This window comes from Notechis scutatus, chromosome 4, assembly GCF_049901735.1.
Source record: "Notechis scutatus isolate UNSWTSFEM ecotype Mainland chromosome 4, rNotScu1.2, whole genome shotgun sequence".
NCBI lineage: Eukaryota > Metazoa > Chordata > Lepidosauria > Squamata > Elapidae > Notechis > Notechis scutatus.
Window position 1 is genome coordinate 110,774,214 of NC_142012.1, and position 24,928 is coordinate 110,799,141.

At 37.6% G+C, this 24,928-nt stretch overlaps 1 protein-coding gene across 15 annotated transcripts in view; it reads right to left on the minus strand.

The window, feature by feature from the left end:
• The window catches only part of TACC2 (transforming acidic coiled-coil containing protein 2), a 161,059-nt gene that overhangs the window by 101,671 nt on the left and 34,460 nt on the right, over positions 1-24,928 (minus strand). For 4 of the 15 annotated variants that reach the window (XM_087964386.1, XM_087964385.1, XM_087964384.1 and 1 more), the window contains exon 5: positions 18,492-24,008. The exons of 4 other annotated variants lie outside the window; for them this stretch is intronic. In XM_087964386.1, the coding sequence (XP_087820512.1) occupies positions 18,492-24,008 (5,517 nt within the window). Of the gene's footprint in view, positions 1-3,025; positions 3,510-18,491; positions 24,009-24,928 lie in introns of those variants that run through there. 7 more of the 15 variants (XM_087964399.1, XM_087964394.1, XM_087964395.1 and 4 more) reach the window with 6 other exon arrangements.

A 24,928-nucleotide genomic window follows, 5' to 3' on the forward strand; every position in this document is an offset into this window, starting at 1 on the left:
GTGCAGCACACAGATCAAGTCATAGACTATTGCATAAACAGTGGTCATGTTACGTTCATTCAAAACACAATATCAAAAACAATTCTTCCAATCAATAGTTAATTTCATATAACTTGCTAGGGCAAAATCAAATAATCAATATGCACGTCCAATATCTGAGTTCAATCTATTAATCCAGATTGTTTTTCTTCCTCAAGAAGAGAAAAGTGAGGGTTTTTTTTCATTTTTAAATTTACCCTATTGTTATTTTAATACCTGAGGCTTCTCTATAGCTACAGCAAACATGTTATTCTCAACAATGGATTGCTATTTTTAATATATTAGTTAATAATAATGATAAGTTAATATAAAAGCAAAGCACCACCCTAGTAAGACTGATTATTGAACACAATCTTACAGGAACATAGTGTGCTATTCACCTGTGAAAGAATGACTATCTAGGGAGAGAAAAGAGATAATGAACACAATTCAGAAAAGAAAAAAGGTAATATATTTCTAAGAAATTAGAAAAGGTTAGAAAGGAACTCAAAATAACCCCACCTTGATTTTATTTGGCACAACAGTGGGAAATTCCAAACTTTCAACATTTTCTTAGCCTACACTACAATAACAAAGTGTATTCCTGGAATCATCCTGCTTCTCTTTCTTAAACTAGCCTATCCTGAAGGGATGACATCATCAATCCCCACCATGCAGCTAAGTGGTGTGTGTGTGTGTGTGTGTGTGTGTGTGTGTGTGTGTGTGTATTCACTAAGAGAACAGTCTGTCACTTACTGTATCTGCAGATGAAAATGGAATTTCATGACAGCTCTTTGGAATCTTGGCAGCCTAAGCAAGAATCTTGCCAGGTGATGAGATTATGCAGAAAACTATCTGGGGGCTGCAACCCCATCCCTCCTATACCTATTCCATGCACACATCTTTTTCATTCAGTGGATGACAACAGGAAAAAAATCCCAAGCGAATCACTAAATGTAAGAGAGACATATGGTTACAGAATAACACCCATATGTTGGAGCTTACACAGCCTATGCAAACCAATCTTTCTTGAATGGGGGGGAAAAGATATTTGAATTATTGGTGAGATTAGCCTGAAACAGCCTTATTTAATCCATGGGGTTTTTTGGAAGGTTAAGATAAGGTTATAATTCCCAGCTAGTATTTCTACAGTTCTGGAGAACCTGGCTGAGATACATGAGAGCTTTCTTATACTTCTCAACTCAGAGAAAGAAATACACCAAAACAGTGAGGAATGTTCACAAATGTTGTTTTGATTTGAACCTATAATTTACTATAACTGAAAACTTCATCTAGTATACCTATTTCACTTTTAACATCTTCAATAAATTGAGCATTTCACATCAGTATTATAAATGTTTACACTGTTTAACCTTGTTCCCCAAAACCAAAAGAAAAAGAAAAAAAGGGGGAAAGGGGCAGGATGAAGGTGGAAAACAAGAGTACTGTGCTGAAACTGAATCAACAAATCAGACCAGCCCGCATTTAACAGAAGTAGACAATGGCAACAGCCAGACAACACATTCAGAATAACTGAAAGTAAGGTCAGCTTGGTATTTTAATTACAGTTGGTTCAAAACTCCCTGTTGGAGTTTTTGGTTAAATTCCCACAGAACACTAGGTGCCCTTTTTCACTTCATCTCAAATCTCACAGGATGTCTGAAAGACAAATATACAGGGATCTCCTTTGGAATTATCAGGAAGTTCAAATAAATTTGATCACCCCAAACAATCCAAACCCATGGTGTCACAACAAGAGAGCAGGTGCACACAAGCAACTGAATAAGACTTATTAGTACATTTTCATCTGCAGGCTCAAATCTTCAACATTTATATGAAATATAATACAAAGATGGCTCTATGATCTCAATAGAGAAATTACCTTACAGCCAGTTTACGCTGAAGTTAGTCCTACTGAGTTTAATAAAAGTTTCCAAATATGCACAGAATTACAGCACCAATGATATGTAAGCATCAAAACTGCAGAATATCACACAATTTTGAATATACTTATATAAAAACCAGCCAGGTTAAGACTATAGCGACCCTATATACAACAACTCTATCAATAAATGGAATGCAATTATACCTATGAATAATACAACATATATCACAAACCAAATGATACCCTTTCATTTTAAAGGCAAAGCTTTTTTTACTTCTATTTTACTTCTATTTGTAGGAGAAACTATAAAATTTGTAGAACCTCTAACATGTTTTTTTTATTTTTAAAGTTTCAAAGTGTGAAAAAAATAACAGGACGAAATCTGGATTTTTTACTCCTTGGGGTGACAATATAACTACCTGAGAAGTTATGAGCTTATCTCCTCCTAAATAACAATTTATTCTGCAATCACCCTAGCACAATAAACAGCAATCTGATACATGTCAAGAATGTCTGTTTAAAATCAAAGAGTGAAGCACTTGTGTTCCTTGTACCATAACTGTTCAGCTGCCAATTTATAGCTTATAAAAGCAAAGCCCGAAGTTTCCCTGTATAATGCCTCTAGGTCTCCATGCAACTGACAAACACATCCAAGAAACAAACTGACAACCGACAAACATATCCAAGAAACAAACTTTCAAGCCATGTGTACCACTTATGTCTTCAGTGACCAGAAAATAAAGATACAAGTTGCTTTCCTTCAATTTGTAGCCTTTCCCCCCTCTCCTTCTTCTTAAAAGGAGCACCTAAGTAAAGTCCCGGTTTAACACATGTAACAGAGAATGAGTCACACAAGGAAGGAGGAAAAATTAGAAGAAGCTACTTAAAGGCCACTTTCGTCACACCATTATTTAAAAAACCCCTCGCTCCTTCCAGCCCCGAAGTCAAACCGTTCACAAAGCAAATCACGCCCGCCAGAGTTAAAAGGAAGGAGGCAAAAACAAAGTTCACTGTTGGATCATCCTCAGCTCCAAAAGATAAAAATCCAAGAATTTATTTAAATCTTGCCCCTCCAGTGGAATAAATAAACAAGCGCACGGTGACAGACAGAGATCAACAGACCCACGCCGCCTTTTTGGCACATCCACCCGAATCCAAAACTTATTTTTTTTTTTTACAAACCGGAGGAAATCAGCCGCCGCCTGGTTGCGGGTTGCGTTGCCTATCTCCTCACCACCACTATCCGGAAAGCTGTTAAGAGTAGACGGCTCAGCCACACAAAAGGCCAGTGGCTATTAAGAAAGGAGCGAAAGAAAGGGGGAAAAAAAGGAGGTCCTGGTGGAGCCCAACTTAAGAAGCTCCTCCCCGATACTCCCACAGGGAAAGCGGACGTCTAGCAACCGGGCAGCCGGTTCGCCAGGCATCCGAGGCTACTCCCGGGTCGCTGGAATGTCGGCACGCCTCCCGCCCGCCACAGTCTTCCCTTGTGGGTGGGGGAAAACGCCCGGACAATTACAGACTCGTGGGGGGGGACACACCGAAGTCCCGATCCTCTCTCTAGAGTGCCTGCGGTTCCCTCCCTTCTGCCCGCGACAGCAGCGCGTGTGGATGCCAGGAAAAACAAACACGTGGTGCTCGTGGCGCGTTTTAATTCCTTTTTCTCTCTCTTTCGGTCCAAGCAGCCCTTTTAACGGAGCTGCTTTCCAGGACTTTTGGAGTCACGCTCGACCAACAGCTGTCTTTTGAGTTTTCGGGAACGCTTTCCGCTCGACGCGGCAATAAAGGGGCCAAATTAACTTTTTTTTTTAAAAAAAGATTCCCAAGCCGGACCTTTCCTCACTGAAGCTTTCATTTCAATACTTCCGCCGTATCCGCGGAAAATGAACGCAAAAAGGACCACAACAACTTGTTAAAGTTGTGGGGGAAGTGGGGGGCTCCAGCGATTCTCTTACGCCCTGAACATATTGGAACGGATGTTTGAAGTTTTGTTTTGTTTTTAAAATCACTTTTCTAATGAACTGCGAAGTGTATCATAAAAGTAGACGGAAAAACAACAATGAAATCCTGCAAATGCCTATTCAAAAGTATTAATTCTCTGATGTCCACGAAAATGTCTTGTAATTGCCAGGATGCCCAGGCACGTTGGGGTATATTTTTATAGCCTCTTAAGAGTATCCCTCTGGACTTAAAATATTGTTAGCATGTCTAATACTGAAATACGGTCCTTGGCTTACAATAGTTCACAGTGACCGTTCAAAGTTACAACAGCATTGAAAAAAGTGACTTATGTCCATTCTTCACATTGACGACCATTGTGGCATCCACATGGTACCTAATCAAAATTGTGGCATCCACATGGTACCTAATCAAAATTCTGCTGCTTGGCAACAAACTCATATTTACAATGGTTGCAGTATCCCGGCATGATATGATCCCCTTTTGTGACCTGAGAAGCAAAATCAATGGGGAACCCAGATTCACTTAACATGTTGCTAACTTCACAACTGCAGGGATTCACTTAAATAACTGGCAAGAAAAGTTGTAAAATGGGGCAAAACTCATATAACAAATGTCTCACTTGAAAAGAGAAATTTGTGGCTTTAATTGTGATTGTAAGTTGAGGACTCCTGTAGCAGCCCAATTGGTGATCTGGGGCTGTCATTTTTTTTAAAAAAAATAGTTGCTATTTTCAGCAACTATTTAATTGTTCTGTAAAAAAAATAGACAGACCTTGGTTATTGTACACATACCGTGTTTCTCACAAAATAAGGCTGGGCCTTATGTTTTTTTGAGCCCCGAAAAAATGGCTAGGACATCTTTTCGGGGGTGAATTAATTTATTCCCCCCCCCCATGCACCAGTGCCATCTCCAACAACAGCGTCTGAGTCACTCCTACTTTTCCCCCGTCCCCGTAACAACAGGGAAAAAAAGATTTTGAGGTACCTGGGAACGCCGTGTGCTGCATTTTGGTTTAATCCTGAGTGGCTGGGTGGGTGTGCAAAGAACTGAGCGAGCGTCTCTGCTGCTGCTACCCTTGGTGCTCCAGCCTCTGGCTCTGCAAGTTTGCAAAAGTCCCGGTGCGCAGCCCGTTCCTGCATTCCAAGCGCCCAGGCCAAGCTGCAGCTGTCCCTCTCTCACCAGCACTGTGTCCAATAACAGCGGCAGCAGCGGCGGGAACCGTGGAAGTTACGGAGGCGACTCCACCACCCAAGAAATGGCTGAAACGCTTCCACGATTCCCGCCGCTGCTGCTGCTGACTCAGATGCTGTTGTTTGGAGACGGCGCTGGCAAGAGAGGCACCAGCACCGGTGGGAACCGTGGAAGCTACGGAGGCCTGAGAAGCGGCTGAAATGCTGCCGGACATCCATGCTGACACCACCCACCTGCTGACCCCGGTAAGGGAGGGGTAAGGGAGCCCTTCACCATGATTGGCTGTTAGGAGTGGCTGATGGTGAGGTGTAACTGCCCGCGGGGCACTCCTAATTCCCCCCCTCACCTCCCCCCCCAATTTCTCATGTTTTAAACTAGGCCTAAATTTGGGGGGAGGGGCTTAATTTCATTTTATGCCTAAAAAACATGCTGGGTCTTCCTATTGGGGGGAGGCGTATTGTTGGAGAAACATAGTACTACTGAGTATGTTTCCATATTGTTCATTCTTCTCCATTAGATGAATTGGCCTGTGTGAATTTTGTTTATCCGCACATCATGAGGCCATTTGCCAAGTTATAGAAGCCTAGCTGAGATGGATGAACATAGGGCACACCGAATGATGGAGCTCAGATTTTCACTTAACTCCAAACCGGCCTGGGCCAGTCATTGCTTCTTTTTCCAACCCACCTCTGAATCATATCATGAGGATACAGCGCATGTCACCACTATCAGAAGAAAAACTTGTGTGCATGAAAACATCCATTTCTAAGGAAACAATCATTAAAAAGTATATATCTCCTAACATGATCGTCTTAAGCATATCTTTTAATTCAGCAACAGCTGGCTGAGTTCACAAACCATGATTTGCACATAACAGCGAAACAGAAGCAATCTAAAACCATCTCTATCTATTGGACCAGACAGAATATGTGCCTACTTCTTAAAAAGGCTATCCACTGCCATAGCAGAACCTCTAAGCATAATCTTTGAAAAATCTTTCAGGACCAGCTCCTTGCCTAACCTATGGTCACAAGCCACAGTCATCCCCATCTTCAAAAAGGGAGACTCCAGCCTAGTTGAAAATTACAGACCAATCTCCTTATGCTGTGTCACCTGTAAAGTCATGGAATCAATTATTAACCAATCCATTATCCTCCACTTAGAAACAAACGACCTACTCTCCAATAAACAATTTGGTTTCAGAAAAAAACTATCCTGTAATCTGCAACTCTTACACTGCAAAAACCTATGGACTACACAACTCGATCAGGGCAAAACAATAGATGCAATCTACATAGACTTCTGTAAAGCCTTTGATTCAGTGGTACACGACAAACTACTCCTAAAACTAAAATCTTATGGTATTTCTGGACAACTGCATAACTGGATAGAAGCATTCCTGTCAAACAGACAATAAATGGTCAAAATTGGGAGTGTCCTAACAAATTCTGTACCTGTCAATAGTGGTGTCCCCCAAGGCAGTGTTCTAGGACCAACTCTCCTCATACTCTACATAAATGACCTCTGTGATCATATTAAGAGCAACTTCAAATCTCAACAAATAAATGCTCTGTCATACATATTGGCAAAAAAAATCAGAAAATAAAATACAAGCGGAATAGTCAAGACCTTGTTGATGATCCAAGCTCTGTAAAGGACCTTGGAATACTCATCTCTAATGATCTAAGTGCTAGAGCCCACTGTAACTACATAGCCAAAAAGGCATTAAGAGTTGTTAACCTAATCCTACGCAGCTTTTTCTTTGGTAATATCACACTACTAACTAGAGCATACAAAACATTTGCTAGACCAATACTCGAATCCAGCTGATCAGTCTGGAACCCACATTATGTATCTGATATTAGCACAGTTGAGAAAGTCCAGAAATATTTCACAAGAAGAGTTCTCCACTCCTCTACTTGTTGTAGAATACCATATGCCACCAGACTTGAAATTCTAGACCTAGAAAACCTTGAATTATGCCGTCTTCGGTCTGATCTAAGTATGGTATATAAAATCATACATTGCAATGACTTACCTGTCAATTAATACTTCAGCTTCAGCCATAACAACACAAGAGCACACAATAGATACAAACTCAAGGTTAACTGCACCAAAGTTGATTGCAGGAAATACGACTTCAGCAACAGAGTGGTCAATGTCTGGAATACTCTACCTGACTCTGTGGTTTCTTCCGAAAACCCCAAAAACTTTAACCTTAGACTGTCTACTATTGACCTCACCCCTTTCCTAAGAGGTCTGTAGGGGGCATGCATAAGCACACCAACGTGCCTACCATCCCTGTCCTATTGTTTCTTTTATTTTTCTTATATATACCCATTTCATGTATTCATAACTATGTATATACTTATCTTGTAAGCGATTGACAAATCAAATAAATAAATAAAGTAACCTACCATGCAGCTCAACATAATATAAACCAAGTAAATAAGATCATACAAAGTCTTTAGTTCAGTCTTCGGCAGTTAGTTGTAATATCCCATGATCTAGCATAGAAAAAAAATCCAGTGGGTACAATTTTGTTTTTCACCAGGATGGGTAAAGATTTGTAGGCAAGCTAGGCAGAGGTGATATTCAGCAGGTTCTGACCAGTTCTGGAGAACGGGTAGCGGAAATTTTGAGTAGTTCGGAGAACCAGCAAATACCACCTCTGACTTCCCCTGCCACACCCACCAAGCCATACCCACAGAACTGTTAGTAAAAAAAATTGAATTCCACCACTGAAGCTAGGCCATTATTAGGTAAAAGTAAGAATTTTGAGCTATATGCCTTTAAAGTTGTGTTTATCAATGCCTGCAATTTGTTGTCTGGAGCCAGAATATGATAAACTTTGAAGAGCTAATCAAAAGGGAACACGCCTGCCTGCCAGATGTTACAGAATGCTCTAAAAAGGATTTAAGCAAAGGAAAAAATGTTCATAAGGACTGAAGTAATGCTGTTTTCTGCATAAATTTTTTCTTGTCAGGAGCTATGTAAAAGAAATAGAACAATGAAATGGAACAAATGACAACATTGTAAATTTGTCCTTGTTCTCCAAATGCTTTCATCAGAATTTAAAAGAATGACTCTGATTTGAGAAAAGATCTGTTGATTACCAAATTCAATATACCACCTTATGCTAACTTTTTAAAATGAAGAGCAATTTTTCTTTTTGAAATGTCTGTCATAATATTACCCTCCAGAGGGACAAAGTTCGATAGAAAATCTGAATTTGAATGGAATAAATTCTTAGCGGTCTGTTTTGCTCCAGGTAAAATCTGTTCTGAATCAATGTCCCCATAGTGTCAAACCAAATAAAACACACAACCTTCCTATACTACAAAACAATGTTGTTTGTAAACAGTAACATTGTTCTCCCCTAACCTAACCTAACTTAACCTAACCTAACCCCGAATCATGTGTATTTGTGTATGTGTATGTGTATATACACACACGTGTATATACTGTATATATATGTGTGTGTGTGTATATACACACACACACACACAATGACACAATTTAGACTAAATTCAATGGGATAAATTCCATAAACAGCAAAGGATTATAGCCCAACTACATATTTTATCTTACAGTATAAATATTGTAGCCCATATTACCATTGCTTATTCATGTTTTATATCTACTATCAAATTTGATATTGTAAGGTATTCATGACACAGACATTTTTCATTTGCTATAAAGCAACAATGTACATTGCTGCTATAAGGAATAATGAGAATACAATAAAGCAGGGGTGTCAAACTCGTGGTGCCACGGCGGCATCACGTGATGTAGTGGGACTTTCCCCCCTTCGCTAAACGGGGTGGGGTAGGGCCAGCACGTGATGCATCCGGCCTGTGGGCCATGAATTTGACACACCCCTGTAATAAAGAAGGCAGAATTCAATTTTGTTCCTCCCAGGTTTACATCTCATTTCAAATTGGTTTTATTGTTTTGATCTATATTTTAAAAAATAAATAAAACTGAGCAATATCCAAATTTAAAAATGCAGTGAAAGTGGGAAGTCTCAAAATGGCTCATGACCAGGTTTAGTCGGTCTATTGATGTGGTTGGATTAGAATATCATCTGCATGTGGCTGAGATAAAGGCTTTTTACCACAAAACTCTTAGTTTTTAGTAAGGCACACTGGTGCTATCTAAAGCATTTGGAAAGTTAATCTCATGATGACAGCAGTAAATTGATGATTTTCCTCCAAAGCCTCTCATAACACACCCCTTCTGTTTTATGTAATTGTCCAAGTGAAAACTAATTTGGACTTTTATCATCAACCATGAAGTAATTATGAAGTAGTTTCAGTTATTAAATAATCTTTGACTGGCTTGGTAGACTTAGCATATCAGATACAGATAGTCTCTCAGAAACTGGCTTACATATCCTAGAGATAAATCCTCAACAAGAAAGGAACTTTAAAAAAAGAGCAAAACAAGACCAGTTAGCATCAGCCAATCAGGAACTGATGCTCCAATTATTCTCTCTACAACCACCTCTGAGCAGGTAGGTGCTGAAGCAATTGTAATAAGTAACTTGCTTTAATTAGCTGGTAACTCTGGACATAATTTCTAGAAATTTGACTTCAATTATTTTCAAAATAATTTCTCATTGAAACTTCTTCCATATGCAAAACTGCACAGTTCAGTAATTAATTCCCTTTGTGTTTCAGGATTGCTATCACATTGCTAAAAAATTTTATCTAGACTTTGAGCAGGAAATTCTGTTGTATTTATCTCTTTTTTTAGGCCTGGGCTGAAGGAAGTAAATCTTGATGGAAGGGCTTAAAAATTCCCCCGCTGAACAGACTATAGTATTGGGAAGCTGAGCTGAGCTATTTAGTTATATTGGTTTAGTATTGAGAAGTTCAGCTGTGTAGAGAGGAAGGGGTCCTTCAGAAATATAAGTGATTTCAGAATTTTTGACCAGACAGCAAACATACTTTTTTTGTTAACATTTGATAAGTTTTCTTGCTTGGAATAAAGTGTGACATGGCCTACTTTTCATCCTGACATAATCCTGCCTATGCCTCTTGTATTCCTCCTTAAAAATGGGAAAGTTTCCCTTGAACTGAGCTTGATTCTGGATAATACACCAGAATGTGGTTTTTATCGCTACAACATGGAAATGATTTGACAATGTTACTTTCTTAGATATTTTCAATTTCCCCCAAGTCCTGAGATTCTAATGGCACCCATCCATTTATTAGGCAGGGTTAGTCTTAATTTTTCTGAGACTAATCAAGGCCTGTCAGGACCTGCAACTTACTGTTAACTTACTCGCAACTAGTCATGTCCAATTTGGATAAAATCACACCTGAAAATCAGTGGTAGTTATAATTAATCTTTTATATTAATAAACATTTGTTTGTAATAACAGCTGTTAGATTTATTAACCTATCTTGCTAATACTTTCAGAAACAAATGTAGCTTTCCATGCATACTTTGGAAGCTATTCTTAGCCATGGCATTTCTAGCAAGAGTGAATGTTTCACATTCTTATCACAAAAATGAATTCCTCATACCTTGTATAATGATTAACTGTTTGAAACTTGAATAATATTTTACTGATAGTCTGGCATAACACGTGTATAGAAGGGAAGCAATTTAATTGAAGGCATCATACCAATATTTCTTGTGTCAGCTGGATTACTACATGATGAAGTTATAAAATGAGTACTCTGTATTGGCTTGATGTTTGTGGAAGAGATCATGCTCATATAAGGAGTAACAACTAGAAACTCCCTGTTAAAATGAAGAATGTCTACATGCAAGAAGAGACAAAATAGTATGTTATGCACTGACGTAAGTCCCATTGAGCAGGGACACATAGAACTGAAGGGTTAATTGTATCAAAGTCCCATTTTCATAAATTTCCATAAATTTCCATAAAATGACTCTGTGGTTTCTTCCCCAAACCCCAAAAACTTTAACCTTAGACTGTTTATTATTGACCTCACCCCTTTCCTAAGAGGTCTGTAGGGGGCATGCATAAGCGCACCAACTTGCCTACTGTTGTTGTAGGCAACAAGGCAAGTCCTATTGTTTCTTTTTATTTTTCTTATATGTATCCATTTCATGTATTCATAACTATGTTTATACTTATACCTGTTATCTTATAATTGCTTGACAAATAAATAACTAAAATAAAAAATAATTAGTTTCTACTTTTGTTGATATTAACATCAATATCTTCAAAAACAAGATGCGTTGAAATTTTCAGTTGTATATAGTATCCAAGCATACACTGAGGATTCAGTACAAATCATTACATGTATATAAAAATTCACATAAAAAATCATAAAAGTGAAATTCACTTCAAAAACATGACATCAGCAAATGTCATGTTATACCACATCTGGCCAAAGTTTATCAAAAGAACTTTCTCACATATCTCATACTTGTTATTGTTTGAAGAAACATGTGTGAAAGTGTTCAAAGGAAAAAACAACAACCAAGATGTGTTCACTTACAATTAGCTTTAGATCCGCCATCAAAAAAAGCAAACTAATAAAAAACAGATTAAAACATGACTGGACAGCAAAGCAAAAAGCTGAAATAATTATTTGAGAATGATTGCTTCTTTTTTACTACCTACCTAGGCAACTAAAAAAATAATAATAAAAAAATAACATAGAAAATTTCTATCTTGTTGCTATACATTGGATGCAAAAAGTCTATACCACATTTTTGTTTTTTTTGTTTTTTTAATTTTTATTTTTCCCCTTAATATATTTCAGTTTGTTTTTCAGTTGAATTATATGTGTTATATTAAAGGTGGAAAAAATTCTGATGTGATGTATCTTGATCTCATTTTTTTTTTACTTCTCAAAAACCGGGCATTTTAACAGGGTTGTATAGACTTTTTTATACCCACTGTAAATTCAGATTCAAGCAGCACAAGAACTATTATTCCATAACTCTCTCATATTATTTATTTTCTATCCAAAGAAGATATGTCAAATACCAAGTGACATTTTTTGTGAGTATGATGTCACAACATTTTTATTTTTCCTATATGTATCCATTTCATGTATTCATAACTATGTTTATACTTATACCAGTTATCTTATAATCGCTTGACCAATAAATAAATAAATAAATAAATAAATAAATAAAAAATAAAACATTAAAAGACCATCGGGCTGCTATGTCCATGGTATATCCCAAGTTCACTGAGTAAGCATGTACAAAATTACAACTTCTGACAAATAACTACATCTTGACAGAGGCATCAAAGGAAATAAAAGAAATTAAAAGGATTATTCACATTGTTTTAAAGCTGTGAGAATATCTCACATTCACATCCAAAGAGATTTAAAATATGAATTGATTCACAGATCACTGAATGGCAGTACCCCACAGCTATTGTTTATTCCTCTTCCTTTCACTACAGTTCATCAGCTTGCCTCACTACTAACAGAATAACAAAGTTAGAAGGGACTTTGGAGGTCTTCTAGTCCAACCTCCTGCTCAGGCAGGAACCTTCTACCATTTCAGACAAATGTTGTCCAATTTCTTTCTCTTTGATTTTTTAAAAGCTTTAGAAATCCTTTCATAAATGTTGAGGATCCTTGTAAGGCTTATCCAGGAACATGTTTTATAATCTACGATTCCAATAGATACAAATAATTTTTCTCATCATAGCTGTGGTAAAATCAATCCTTATCTGTGAGGAGACATCGCAGTTCTCAAAAAGTAAAAAAGAATATTACTGTCTACTAACATGTATTGGGACACATGCAGTTGTATGCTGGAAATAGTTCAGTCGCTGGAACTCTTGTAACTCTATCCCTTTTAATAAACCTTGCTAAGAGATTCTGTGAATCGTGCTTGGAAAAGAAATTAGTTCTGGTTTTATGCTGAAACCACTAATAACATTAGGTTGTGTTTATTTTATTTGTTTATTTTAAATAATTATATTCCCCCTCCCGCTATCTTACATGCAAGACTATAATGCTCACAAAACAACAATAAAACAAAAATTCCTGGCATCCAAAAAAAAAGGCAACTGCCCCCATACATCCATATTCAGTTGTACTGGATTCCAGCCTCACTACCCCAACTCTTGAAGGAAGAGTCAGCTCTTCAAGGCCTTCCAAAAATCAAGGGAATGGGGGCTGCCAGATCTCAGGAAACATACATTACATGGGGTAGGGACTGCTCTGGAGAAGGTACATTTCCTCGAAAATGGCAGCATTTAAAGGAAGGGATCTAGAGTGTATCCACTTGATCAGATTTGATGGAATGGGCATATACTTTTTGGGAGAAGCAGTCTTGCAAATAACCTGGCCCCATGACATTTAGCTTTAAAAGTGTTAACCAGAATCTTGAATTGCTCTTAGAAAAAAAAAACCTGAAAGCCAGTGCAGTTTGCACATCAGCATTGTAATACGGGCAAACTGTGGAACACTCAGCATTAGTGAGAGAGAGAGAGCAGTCAACCAGTGGAACAGCTTGCCTTTGGGGTTGTGGGAACTTCATCATGGGAAGCTTTCAAGAAGAGACTGGAATGCCATATGTTGGCAATGGTGTAGGCAGGGATGCCAAACTCATGTCGTCACAGCTGTGTCATGTGACATATTGGGACTTTTTTCCCCTTCGCTAAACTGGGCATGGGCATGGCCAGGACATGACGCATCTGGTCCACAGGGTGGGAATTTGACAGCCTTGGTGTAGGGTCTCCTGCTAGAGCGGGAGGGGGGAGTAAACTTGTCCTCCTGATTCAGGAATGGATGCACTTGGCACATAAGAGAAATCTGAGCGAAGACCCTCCCAGCCACAGCTACCACCTACTGCTTCAGCAAAAGCTGCAAATCCATAAGAACTCTAAATTATGTGCCAGCTTTGTTTTGGGGAAATGCTATCTTGACTGTAGTCAAAGATACTCGGTTTTTCCTGCATAGCTCTCATAGGACTTAAAATTGGATCGTTAGAACTAATACAGTCTTACACAATTTGCAGTTCTACAATCTCCAAATGAAATAAAACAGAGTAACTTGCCTATATATGCCTTTTTCAACATTGCAACTGTGATACAGTTTGCAATTCAAAAAAATAATTATAGGTCAGGGAAAAGAAATAAGGAAAACTATGTCCCAAGGCTATATATTAAGAGAACGTGCTCAAGTGTTGTTGAAAACCGGGTGTCGTACAAGGTTTTTTTTTAAAAAAAATACAACTACAACCTGGTATAGAATTAAGTTGAAATAAATTTAAAATAAGCAAACTGAAATTGAATTCAATAGCATCAACAAAGAGGTGAAAAATTCAAAAAAGTCTACATATCATATACCTTTGCAACAATGCTGTCTCTATGATGTTCTCTATGAGGTGCAAAAGCATGCCATAGGAAAGTTTAATATATATTCATTTTCTTCCTCCTTTAATTATTACAGTCATATAATAAGCAAGTCTATACACATTCTGCTAATCATCTTGGAAAGCCCCAAGTCCTGGAATTTGTTTTTCACATTATCCATGTATGCAAGATGTATTTATCTGCAGGCATGCTGCTAAATAAAGTTTACACTTCTGTAAAAGACAGCAGCTGCTGCCACTTGGGATAAATACTCAGACAGGAGAAACAGGTGATAAGAAATTCTTCTAGCTTATGCCTGTATGAAGCAATGGAGCTATAAACTAACAGCTGCTCAAGACACTACCTTGTTTGCCACAGGTACAACATTATATTATGCTTTATCTTTTTAAAACATAGGCACAATCTATCCCAAATCCTTTGAGCAGATATAAAATTGATGGCATTATTCAAAAAGGAAATTCCTCTCTTCTAATAATGTAGTGAAGAAATCAAAGGTAGCAGAAGACTGCACACATCTCTGAACTGAACACCTTCTAAAGACAATCAGATGGATCAAAACACATAATTTCTCTTAAATGGCATCTGGGCAAAATCTGACTTGACTGCTGATTGATTTACAGACTTGATTGATGTAAGTTTGCTTTTTGCTGGCTATCTGATATAGATCAGATCTGAAAAATGCTTGTTTTACCTATAAGAAATGCTTGCTTAGGGACGCATTTGTTTTTTGTGCCAATCTCGAAGTCCACATGATGTTTGCTTGATATTTGGGGCCAGTATAAAAACTTGTGGAACATTTTGTTTGGGGTTGCTTGCTTTGAAAGCGATTCTCAAGATTCTTATTCTGCCTAGAATCCTAGGGCTAGAAGAGACCTTAGATATCTTCTAGCCAAGGTGTCAAACTGGCAGCCCATGGGCCAGATGCATCATATGCAGGCCTCATTCACCCAGCATCACAAATAGAAAAAGAATCACAAAACGTGAATCACAGCAAGTTTGACACCCGTGTTCTAGTCCAATTCCCTGCCCAGGGCAGGACTGCTGTACTATTCTGGACAAATGGTTATCAAATCTTTTCTTGAAAAACTCTAGTGATGGGAGGAAAATTGTTCTTATTACCTTTGGTTATGATTGATGGGCCTGCCAAAATTCCTGGGACAACACAGAGAATTAAGTTATATATTGATCACCAACTTATTAGATTAATAGTGATGGCCTAAAAGGATATATCCTAGCTCCTCTTATAAAGAAGTACAGTGGAACTTTGGGTTGTGAACACTTTTGTTTGTGACCAAATCGGGTTCCGACCCAAAAATCCATGATTTTTGAATTGGGTCACGATTCAAAAATCAGGTGGTGAACAAACCCGGCCGTGGCAGATTCCTTTCCACACCGATTTCTCTTTCGTTCATGCACAGACCATGCATATTTTTGTCTGTGCACACAGTCAGTTGTGCTTCTGGTCATGATCAAATCAGGTTGTGACTGTAGTCCTGGAGAACCGGTAACATAAATTTTGAGTAGTTCGGAGTACCAGCAAATACCACCTCTGACTGGAGATTTTACATATCCTTCTCCTGCCATGCCTACCAAGCCACGCCCACAGTACCAGTAGTAAAAAAATTTGAATCCCACCACTGACACACATCCTCAAAAATGATAACTTGGACTATTATTTCATCTACACTAAAATGATTAGAAAAGATTAATTTTTAAGTAATAAATCTAGACTTCATGTCTATCTGGGAAAAGTAGGACCAAGGGGTTTTTTTTCCTGACAAGAATATTATGTCTTCAATAGCTGCTGTTTATATGTGAGGCAAACTTATTACATCTTGTAGCCTGAAAAACTTTACCAAGTCTTTTTGTATGCCAGTAAACTAACCAAGCAGACAAAAATCCTAACAATTAAAGGTAGGGAAATACAGTATAATACAAATTTTAAAAAGCAGATGTAACAATATGACAGTAAAGGTGTGTTCTTTATGGAACTAAAAAAATTTCAAGCATAGTTGGAGAATAATTATTTAACAAGATTAAAAAGGTGGAGGCATTGGTGATCCATATACAGCGTTCTCTTTAACCTTCTAATATCAATACTTTTATTAATATTACTTATTTATTAACTTAATGTCACACATATAGTATATTTATGTCAATTACTTTGACCTACAATAAGGTCCATGGTCAGCATCTACAGATGTATTGTCTCTATATGATCCCAATGTAATACTTTAATATTTCCAATCTAACATGAATATTAAAATATTATATTCTAAATTCATTCTGAACAGATTTAATTAAGTTAGAAAGAACTGAAAAAATACATCTGTCAAAATGTATTATATCAGAACTGCTTACACATGTAAACTGTACATCCTAACTCTGTGGTTTGAGATAGATGAATTCTCATCCTCATTTACTTTCTAGGCAATGCTTATTCAATGTATATTATTTACATATTTCATTTTGAACTCATTTTTCTGCTTTTTCCCCAATATTATGACATCTTTTTGCCTGATTTGTATTGCAATTTTATATTCGACACTAGATCACAGCCCTAAAAGTTTATACAAATTAATATTTCACTTAAAAGTTACATTATATACTGCTGGAAATAGCTTGTCCCGAGACAAATAAGATCTGCTATATTTCATATGCTAAATAAATACGTAACTAACATACAGTCTTAATGATTTACCAGACCCAATGCTTAGTACAAATACTAGTTCCCTGGCACAGTGTTGGTCAATGATGGATACAATAAAGCAGTTTCCTTCCATGTTATTATTTTGCAATTTTAGTATTAAAAATCTATCAATGATGAAATAGGTTTGTAATGTTATGTTTTCCTGGAGTACACTTAGCTGTGTTTTTCCTAACTATAATTTATCAATTAAACCACAATTGGCTGGACTTGCACCACATATATTGCCATAAAGTGGTTTGTTTTATTTGGGCTAAGAGTGCTGTGCAAATGTAAATGTTCAGGTCTTTTTCATAAAGAAATTATTTAAAGAGACTCCCCCTGAAGATCCCCAATTGCTAACCATCGGGAGCAATTAATGTTTTTTCTTTAAACCTAGGCTGAAGTTCCTTGGCAGCTATTCTGGAGTGCCCCTTTCACGTACAGCAAGGAGAGACTGAATGATTATGACAGGCTAATGACAAGATTAGTTAATGCAGATAGAAGCCTATGGGCTCAAATATGATAATAATTCATAGCAAACATTTCCTCAGATTCAAGATTAAAATCAGGAAAACTCTTAAAACACTTAAAATATACTTAAAATAATAAAACATTTGCTAAATCTTAAAAACACACCTTTGGGACTTAGAATGAGTCATTGGTTATGCATAGTTTTAGGGTTAGGTATTAATTTAACATTTTTTTTCTTTTATTTGATCCATGGTCCTTTGAATTTGGGAAGAAGAAATGAAATAATGACTAGATTCATGAAAAATATAAGGTTAAAAGGGAGTTTGCTGAAAGAACCAAACCAAAATATGGCTACTTTACATCTTAGTTTGTTGCATGGACCCTATAGGCAATGCTTAGGTTAAAAATTGGGAAAAAAATATGTGGATATAAACACTAGAGTACAGATCTGCAGTATGCTTAATTTGTTCCTCAGCTGTGAAATAATAACAATTTTTCAAAACTGATTTGCCATTGCCTTTTTCCTAGAGCTGGGAGATAGTAATTGACCCAAGCTCATCCAACTGGCTTTGTGCCCAACATATAACTAGAACACATGGTCTCTTGAGTTTCTAGCCCGTTGCCTTAATCATTCCACAAAAGTGGTTGTATAGAGAAGCTTAATGTCTGGAAAGTGTATGTTGAATTTTAGCCCAAAAACCCTGACACTTGTACAACTTTCAGGCTGTAAAAAGTGGCATTATTTCCTTAAAATACAGTATGTTCATTATTTTCAGGTGAAAAATTAAGGAGCTCTTCCTAAGTAGGCTGTCCCTGCTGCAAGATAAAACACTCTAAACAAAGTTGAATTTAATTTTAAAAATTGCTTGATCCATCCTCCCTAATTGCTATCTTGCTTGAACATCAATACACTGAATTCTTTTTAAAGTTAATTTTAAATTAAATACCTTTCTGGGGGTAATTCCTCCATTGCCATGTTTTCAAGCAAACAAGGAAAGCTTTGCTCCAATTCAGAATCTGAAGTAGTTGATATTATTTCCTGGATATCTTGAAAACTTTCAGGTTCTTCTTTGGCTTGATTTAAAGAAGCCATTTGCACATCTCTACACACAGTTTTTTCCATCCCTTGAAGGGTTTCTGAATGCCTTTTTACATCAGGCCTTTGAATGTCTATGCTGGCTTGCAAAACTGCTTCACAGTTGGTAATTAGCATGCTTGTAGTATCTGCTTTAGGAATATCAGTAGAAAAACCTGGTCCTTCTGGTGTCCTCAAATTGATGTCATTTGCTTTTTCTACACTTGAACTATCTTGAACACTGTTGGATCTCAATTTGGACTCATCTGGTGAGTGATCAAGACTTATTTCATTTTTAAAATAAGTAATTAGCTTATGTTCTGCTGTGTCCTGTCTCTTCTCTTCCTCTATGGATTTTTGCAACCAGTTATTGCTTTCTATGTCATCCAGTATGGTAATAGCTTTATTCTGTAATGTATATTCATTGGAAAAATTAGGATTTTCACCAAGCAATATCCTGGGCTGATCTGTTTGTTCTTTATGACCCTCCAAATCACCTATAGGAAATGGCAATGTTAAATTCTTGGCTCGATCTGTATTGCCATCATTTCTTTTGTCTGTGTTTTTATATCCATCATACATTAACTGTTCTTTAGGTTCATCTGTTTCAAAGTTACACAGACCAATTAAGTTATCTTCCTTTACTTCAGCAGCAGTGACTGTGGCATCAAAATCTGGAACAACTTCTGTAGAGGCAGGAATTATTAAAGACTCTTCATTTTTAGAAGATGGCAGATTGTCCATTTCTTGGTTTCCAGAACTTCTAGATGGAAATTCTACTTTTTCTGTGCAAACTTGGTTCTCTGAAGTATCACTGCTTAAAGAGCAAATATGACCATTAACCTCTGCATTTATTTCATGACTGCATAAGCCATCCACCCTAACTAACTTGGGGAAAGTTGCAAGAGAGTTTTCGTTTAAGCAATATTTGTCGATAGGAATCTTTTCTGAAAAGGCACTTGGCAAATCATATTCCTGACTATTTTCCAGCATTCCTGTCTGTTCTTGTTCCTGTGCTATTTTCTCTTCAGTGGCTTTGTTACAGACTTCAGTCTCCAAAGGAAATGTGCTTTTGTTTGTTTTCCAGTCATTCTCTTGATCTCCATCTGCGCTGCTTTTTTCAACTTCTTCCAGACCTTGCTTAACCTTTGTTTCTTTATCCTCTGGTCTTACCTTCTCACTTGGACTCTGTTCAGTGGCAAGGTTAGGCAAGTTGGCAGGCATGACATTTGGTACTACCTGTTCAAATATTTTGCTAATATGTTTCCTGAAATCGAAAAAGCCAATGCTGAATGCCCTAGATGATGAAATTTCTGGTTCTTTTTCAGATATTGCTGTAGGCTGCCTGGGAACATTTCCTTCCATCTTGGGAAGGTTGAACTTCTCTATCAAGTCACCTTTGCTTTCTTCTTCAATCTTACCATGCTTGTTATCTTCACAACTTATATTTGTTGCAGCGTCCTCCTTACAATTTGCTTGCTTATCAAGCATTGAGAGTTCCAAAAGCTTCCTTTCTAAACTTGAATGACTGAGTGGAGATTCTGTTGAGCTGTTAAGCTGCTGGGCTTTGAAATGTGCATCACTTTTATCCCCTTTTAGCTTAATTGCCGAGATCTCATCCTGCAGCTTCTTGAAATTAAAGGGTGACAAATTTCTTTCCGATTGCTTGATCTCAGAAACATCTTCCAAGGTTAGAACATGCTCTTCTGAAAGGAGCTCTTGGCCTGGCATGTAAGATTCTTTTCCTGGGACAGCTTCTGAAGGAATATCATCTAAATTCATTACTCCTAGTTTCCTTTGATGGGTTGTGCTGTTCTCTACAAAAACATCATTTAAGTCGATGGCTGTAGCAGGCGGAGTCTGCAGACTGGGAGTTGTGTCAAAGATATCTTGACATGCCACAGTTTCCAGCTCACTGTTTTGAAATTCACCTTTAGGGCTATGATGCATAAAATCTGTAGGTTGGTAATTTACTTGGCTGGGCCCATCATGTAGAAATGCCAATGTTGAAAGAGGTGTTGCTTCTGCTTGAGAGCTAACAGATAGAATGTCAGTCTTTTCAACAGGACATGTTTTATGCCAAGCATCACTCAAAGGAATTTCTGGGCTATTAGGTAATTCAGGAGCATGTCCATTCATTCCTCTGTTTTCAGAAGGCAGGAAAGTTACGTCCCATTTGCAAGTTACTTGCTCTTCGTTCCAAATAGTTTCATTTACTAAACTCAGGCGTTCTACCTCTGTATGTAAACTTTGTCCATCCAAGTCTGCTCCTTTGTTTGGTAAATTAACATCAGTCCCATTGTCCTTAGAATGTTCACCTACACAGGTTAAATTCCCCTGCACGGTGTGTGCCTGTTCAGTCCTGACACTAACAGTTTTCTGCGTCACTGGAATAAACTCTGTAACGTCCGTATTGCTTGGGCATTTGCTGTCTGAAAGTTCATCTAAGCCACCCAACTGTTTAATTATAATAGAGTTTTCAGCAAATGCCCCACTCTGCCTTGCTCCTTCACAAACCCCATCTGAAAACAGAGAATTAGAAACATCTTGCTTTAAGTTGCTTAAGGTTTCTTTGCTAAGACAACTTTCTTCCCCCAGTGGGTTTATTACATTTGGCAGGTTGTTGTTTTGTGAGGCGTTTCCCACAAATTCAGAAATATGTGTTAAAGATGCATCATCATTTGATAGAGTCGTTGGTTTTGTCTCTGGCCCACCAAGTACTGTTTGGAGCTTGTGTAGATTGTCTCCAGTTTGTTGTAGTTCACTTTTATCAAGCTCCCCATGGCCACTGAAAAGATTTGATTCCAATGGGTGTACCCTTTCAGGAGATGTCTGGTCAGAGATCTGTTCCTGGAAACTTGCAACTGTTTGAAAACCATTGCGATCCAGGTCTTTAGCTTCTGGATTTGAAACGCACTGTTCGCCTTCACTTGCCTTGCAGACAGTGCCAAAGGGCTTTGAGCTTTTGTTTGACTGCACTTTGGGAGATGTTATTAAAATGCCCAGCATCGGTTGATTTTCCACAGTGTCTTTAGAATGAGTTTCCAAAAATTCTTTGCAATTAGTGCTCATGAATGGCGAATAGTTTGCCTTTATGCTATTATCACCTAAGTCTCCTAGCTTTAATGACTGGGGACTGGTTTCTGTTCCAACTGCTGATACTAAAGGGTTGCCAGAATAATCATGTTTTATACTAGGGTCATTTTCTTCAGTTGCTTGTTCCAGCTGCACTTGCTGTGTGGAGTCCAATTTGATATGGGTTTCTTGTGCCAAAGTTGTGTCAGTTTCTTTTTTGTGTGTCTCTGTTTTGCATTTCTCCTGCCTTGCTTCATTACTGTCATTCTTCCCCACAGCACTGACTTGTTCAGCAGTAGTCACAGGTACAGAGTTTGGGTCACTGCCAGCTGTTGAGGCACCTCTTTTACTTTCAGAGTGGGATTCATCCTCTAGTATGTTTATTTTCTCAGTTGCAACGCATTCAGCACTTCTAGCCTGTTCATTTAAGTTGTGGAACTCAAGTTCCATTTTAGACACTGCAATTATTTCTGCATTTGAGGTATTAGTCTCTAAATTTATTTCATCCATCAACTCATCTTCCAATCCCGATTTGGCGTTTTGAGCAAATGGCTGTTCCCAGGATTCCTCTTTTTTATTTTGCAGAACATCATTGTCTTCAGGAGGCAGAGACGGTGAACCATCAGCATCCTCTATCTCTTTATTGACTGGAAAGCAGAGCTGAATATCTTCTACGCTGGGATTTGAAAGATCACAAGTCTTCAAGCTGTCTTTTCCTTGCAAAAGTAATAGTTCAGATGACTCAAGACTGGGCACTTTTTTTCCATTTATGGCTGTGGTTTTTTGCTCCAAGTTCTCGCTTAATTCTGGTGAATGATCTTTGAGTATATTCAAATTACATTCTGAACTGAGGTTGCTTTCTAGAAATTTGCTACTGATGTTGGTTTCTAAGCCACTTACTTGAGAATTCCAATGATCATACCAGATAGCATCTGGACTTGAATTCATTTCAAAAGTTAGTGGTGTCTCTTGGGGACAGTTTATATCTTCATGCATAACCTGCCTTGAGGATGGCACCTCTTGACATCCATCTTCTTCATTTCTGGAAGACATATGTTCATATTTTTCAGCTATTATAGTTTCTTCTTTATTATACTCAGCAAGGTCACTCTCACTCATGAAATGTCTTGTTCTGCTGTCAAGTAACAATAGCTTATCCCCAACAGATTCTTCCTTCACCGTATACATAACATTTTCTGGGTCAGCTAAGGCTGTATTTACCCTGCTCATAGATTCAGTTTGTGTGATTTCATTGCTGCTCATCTGTTCTGCTGTGTTCTGAGATGTATTTGCTTTTTGCCCTTTGTTTTTATTTTCTGGCAACAAGGATGTATCAGAAGGTTCTATGCTAACTGGTAAATCCACACAATAGGTGTTTGGTTCTGGATTTATAGCTTCTTCTAGCCATTCTTTTTCAGATGAAAAGTCACCGATTAGTTCTGTCTTGGTTAGTGGTAACAGGTTTGCTGTGTTTGAGGATAAGGTGGATACAATAGGAGGATCCTCAAGCACCTTAGTACTCTTTTCTGGAAATATTTGGAATTGATTGTTCCAAATATTCACTTCACTGTTGCTGTCTTCACTGATGACACCTCGGAACTCAACAAGGCTCTGATCAATAACAGATGTACCATATTTATTCATGTCTGAATTTTCTGTTATGAGATTATTTGGAATACAGTTTTCTTTTTTCATTACCAGTACACTATCTGTGTTCAGTCCCACTGGTTTTATTAACGCCTCTTCCTTGTTACTCACTTTTAATTTATTCTCCTGTCTGATTTCTTTAGTGGTATAAGAATCTCTGCCTTTCTCACTCTTAGGCAGCTGAACAATGTGTGTCTTGTCTCCTTCAATCAACAGTTCACTGTGTTGCAATGAATCTAATTCCCTGGAATTGCTTTCCTCGGTTTCAGGTTCTGATGTCCAAGCAGAATCTAATGAAGGAATATGCTCCAAAGCAGTATTATTTGGATCTTTCTCAGACTCTCTTGCAAAAGTAGTTGCATAACACTCAGCATCTGTTTTTTCACTAACAAGAGGTACAATTCTGGTGTCTTTATCATTCACAATAGAAGGGTTTGACCTCATGGCTGGCAAACCTTCAGTACTACTTTCAAAACTTAGTGCAGTGCATTCTTCACCATGGTCAGAAAGCGTTGGCATATGTTGCCTTTGATCTTGTCCTCCTTCTTCAGTGGCTCCCAAGGAATCTCCCTCATGCAGGTTGTTCTCCATCACATCTGGATGTGCCACAACAGCGTTTTCATTGGTTGATTCTTCAGCGATACTATAGAGGCTTTCATTGTTTAGGCTGCCAACAATGGAAACATTTATTCATTTCAATTTGGCAATAAATTGCACATCACAGAAGTTTGAAAGCCATACATGCACATGCACTGAAAAGCTATTGGTCTGCTTTCATGAGGCAAGAAGTCAGAGGCATCAATGATATACAATCTCAGGAAGAGAATCATTAGATGCAAATGTATTCTGTAGCATTTATTTATTGATTTGATTTTTATCCTGCCTTTGTTACTTTATAAGTAACTCAAGGAGGTGAACATACATAATATTCCTTTCATCTCCTATACTGTCCACAACAACGGTATTTTGTGCTATTGTATGAGACATTTGAATTTATGGAATTGGCTGTTGGTTCATCTGATGTTCATGATAGACTTAAAATTAATCCTGATTTTGAGTACAGAATAGAGAAAATTTGTCAGAGCAGAACTGAATTTTAGATGAAAACCTAGTAATAGGGATTGACCATGGTCTCTGGATTTCAAAACTCTTCCAGTTTAAGTTTAATTTAGATCACCATTTCCCAGTCTTGTGCTTCTCAAGTATGAAGCGACTGTAACTGTCAAAATTGTCAATGGTAATTCTGGCAATTATATAGCTCCAACAGTCAAAAAATACCATTTGGATGTACCTCAATTAGACTTCTATATTGCAGCTTTCTGTGTGTAATAAGTTACAGTTTAGATCCCAAACCAATTTACTATGGAATAAATGCAATGAGTGTAGCAATACTGAATTCTGAACAAATGTGTAGGATCCTTATCAATTCATGTATGCTTTTTTACTCTGAAGACAAATTAAAATACTAAGTATTTTCATATACTAGAAAGGCTGGCCAAATAACATTCTGATTCTTATTCTACATGTTTTTCTAACTTATTCCAGTGAAACAATCTTAAGATGGTATAATTTCCTTAATTTGATAGC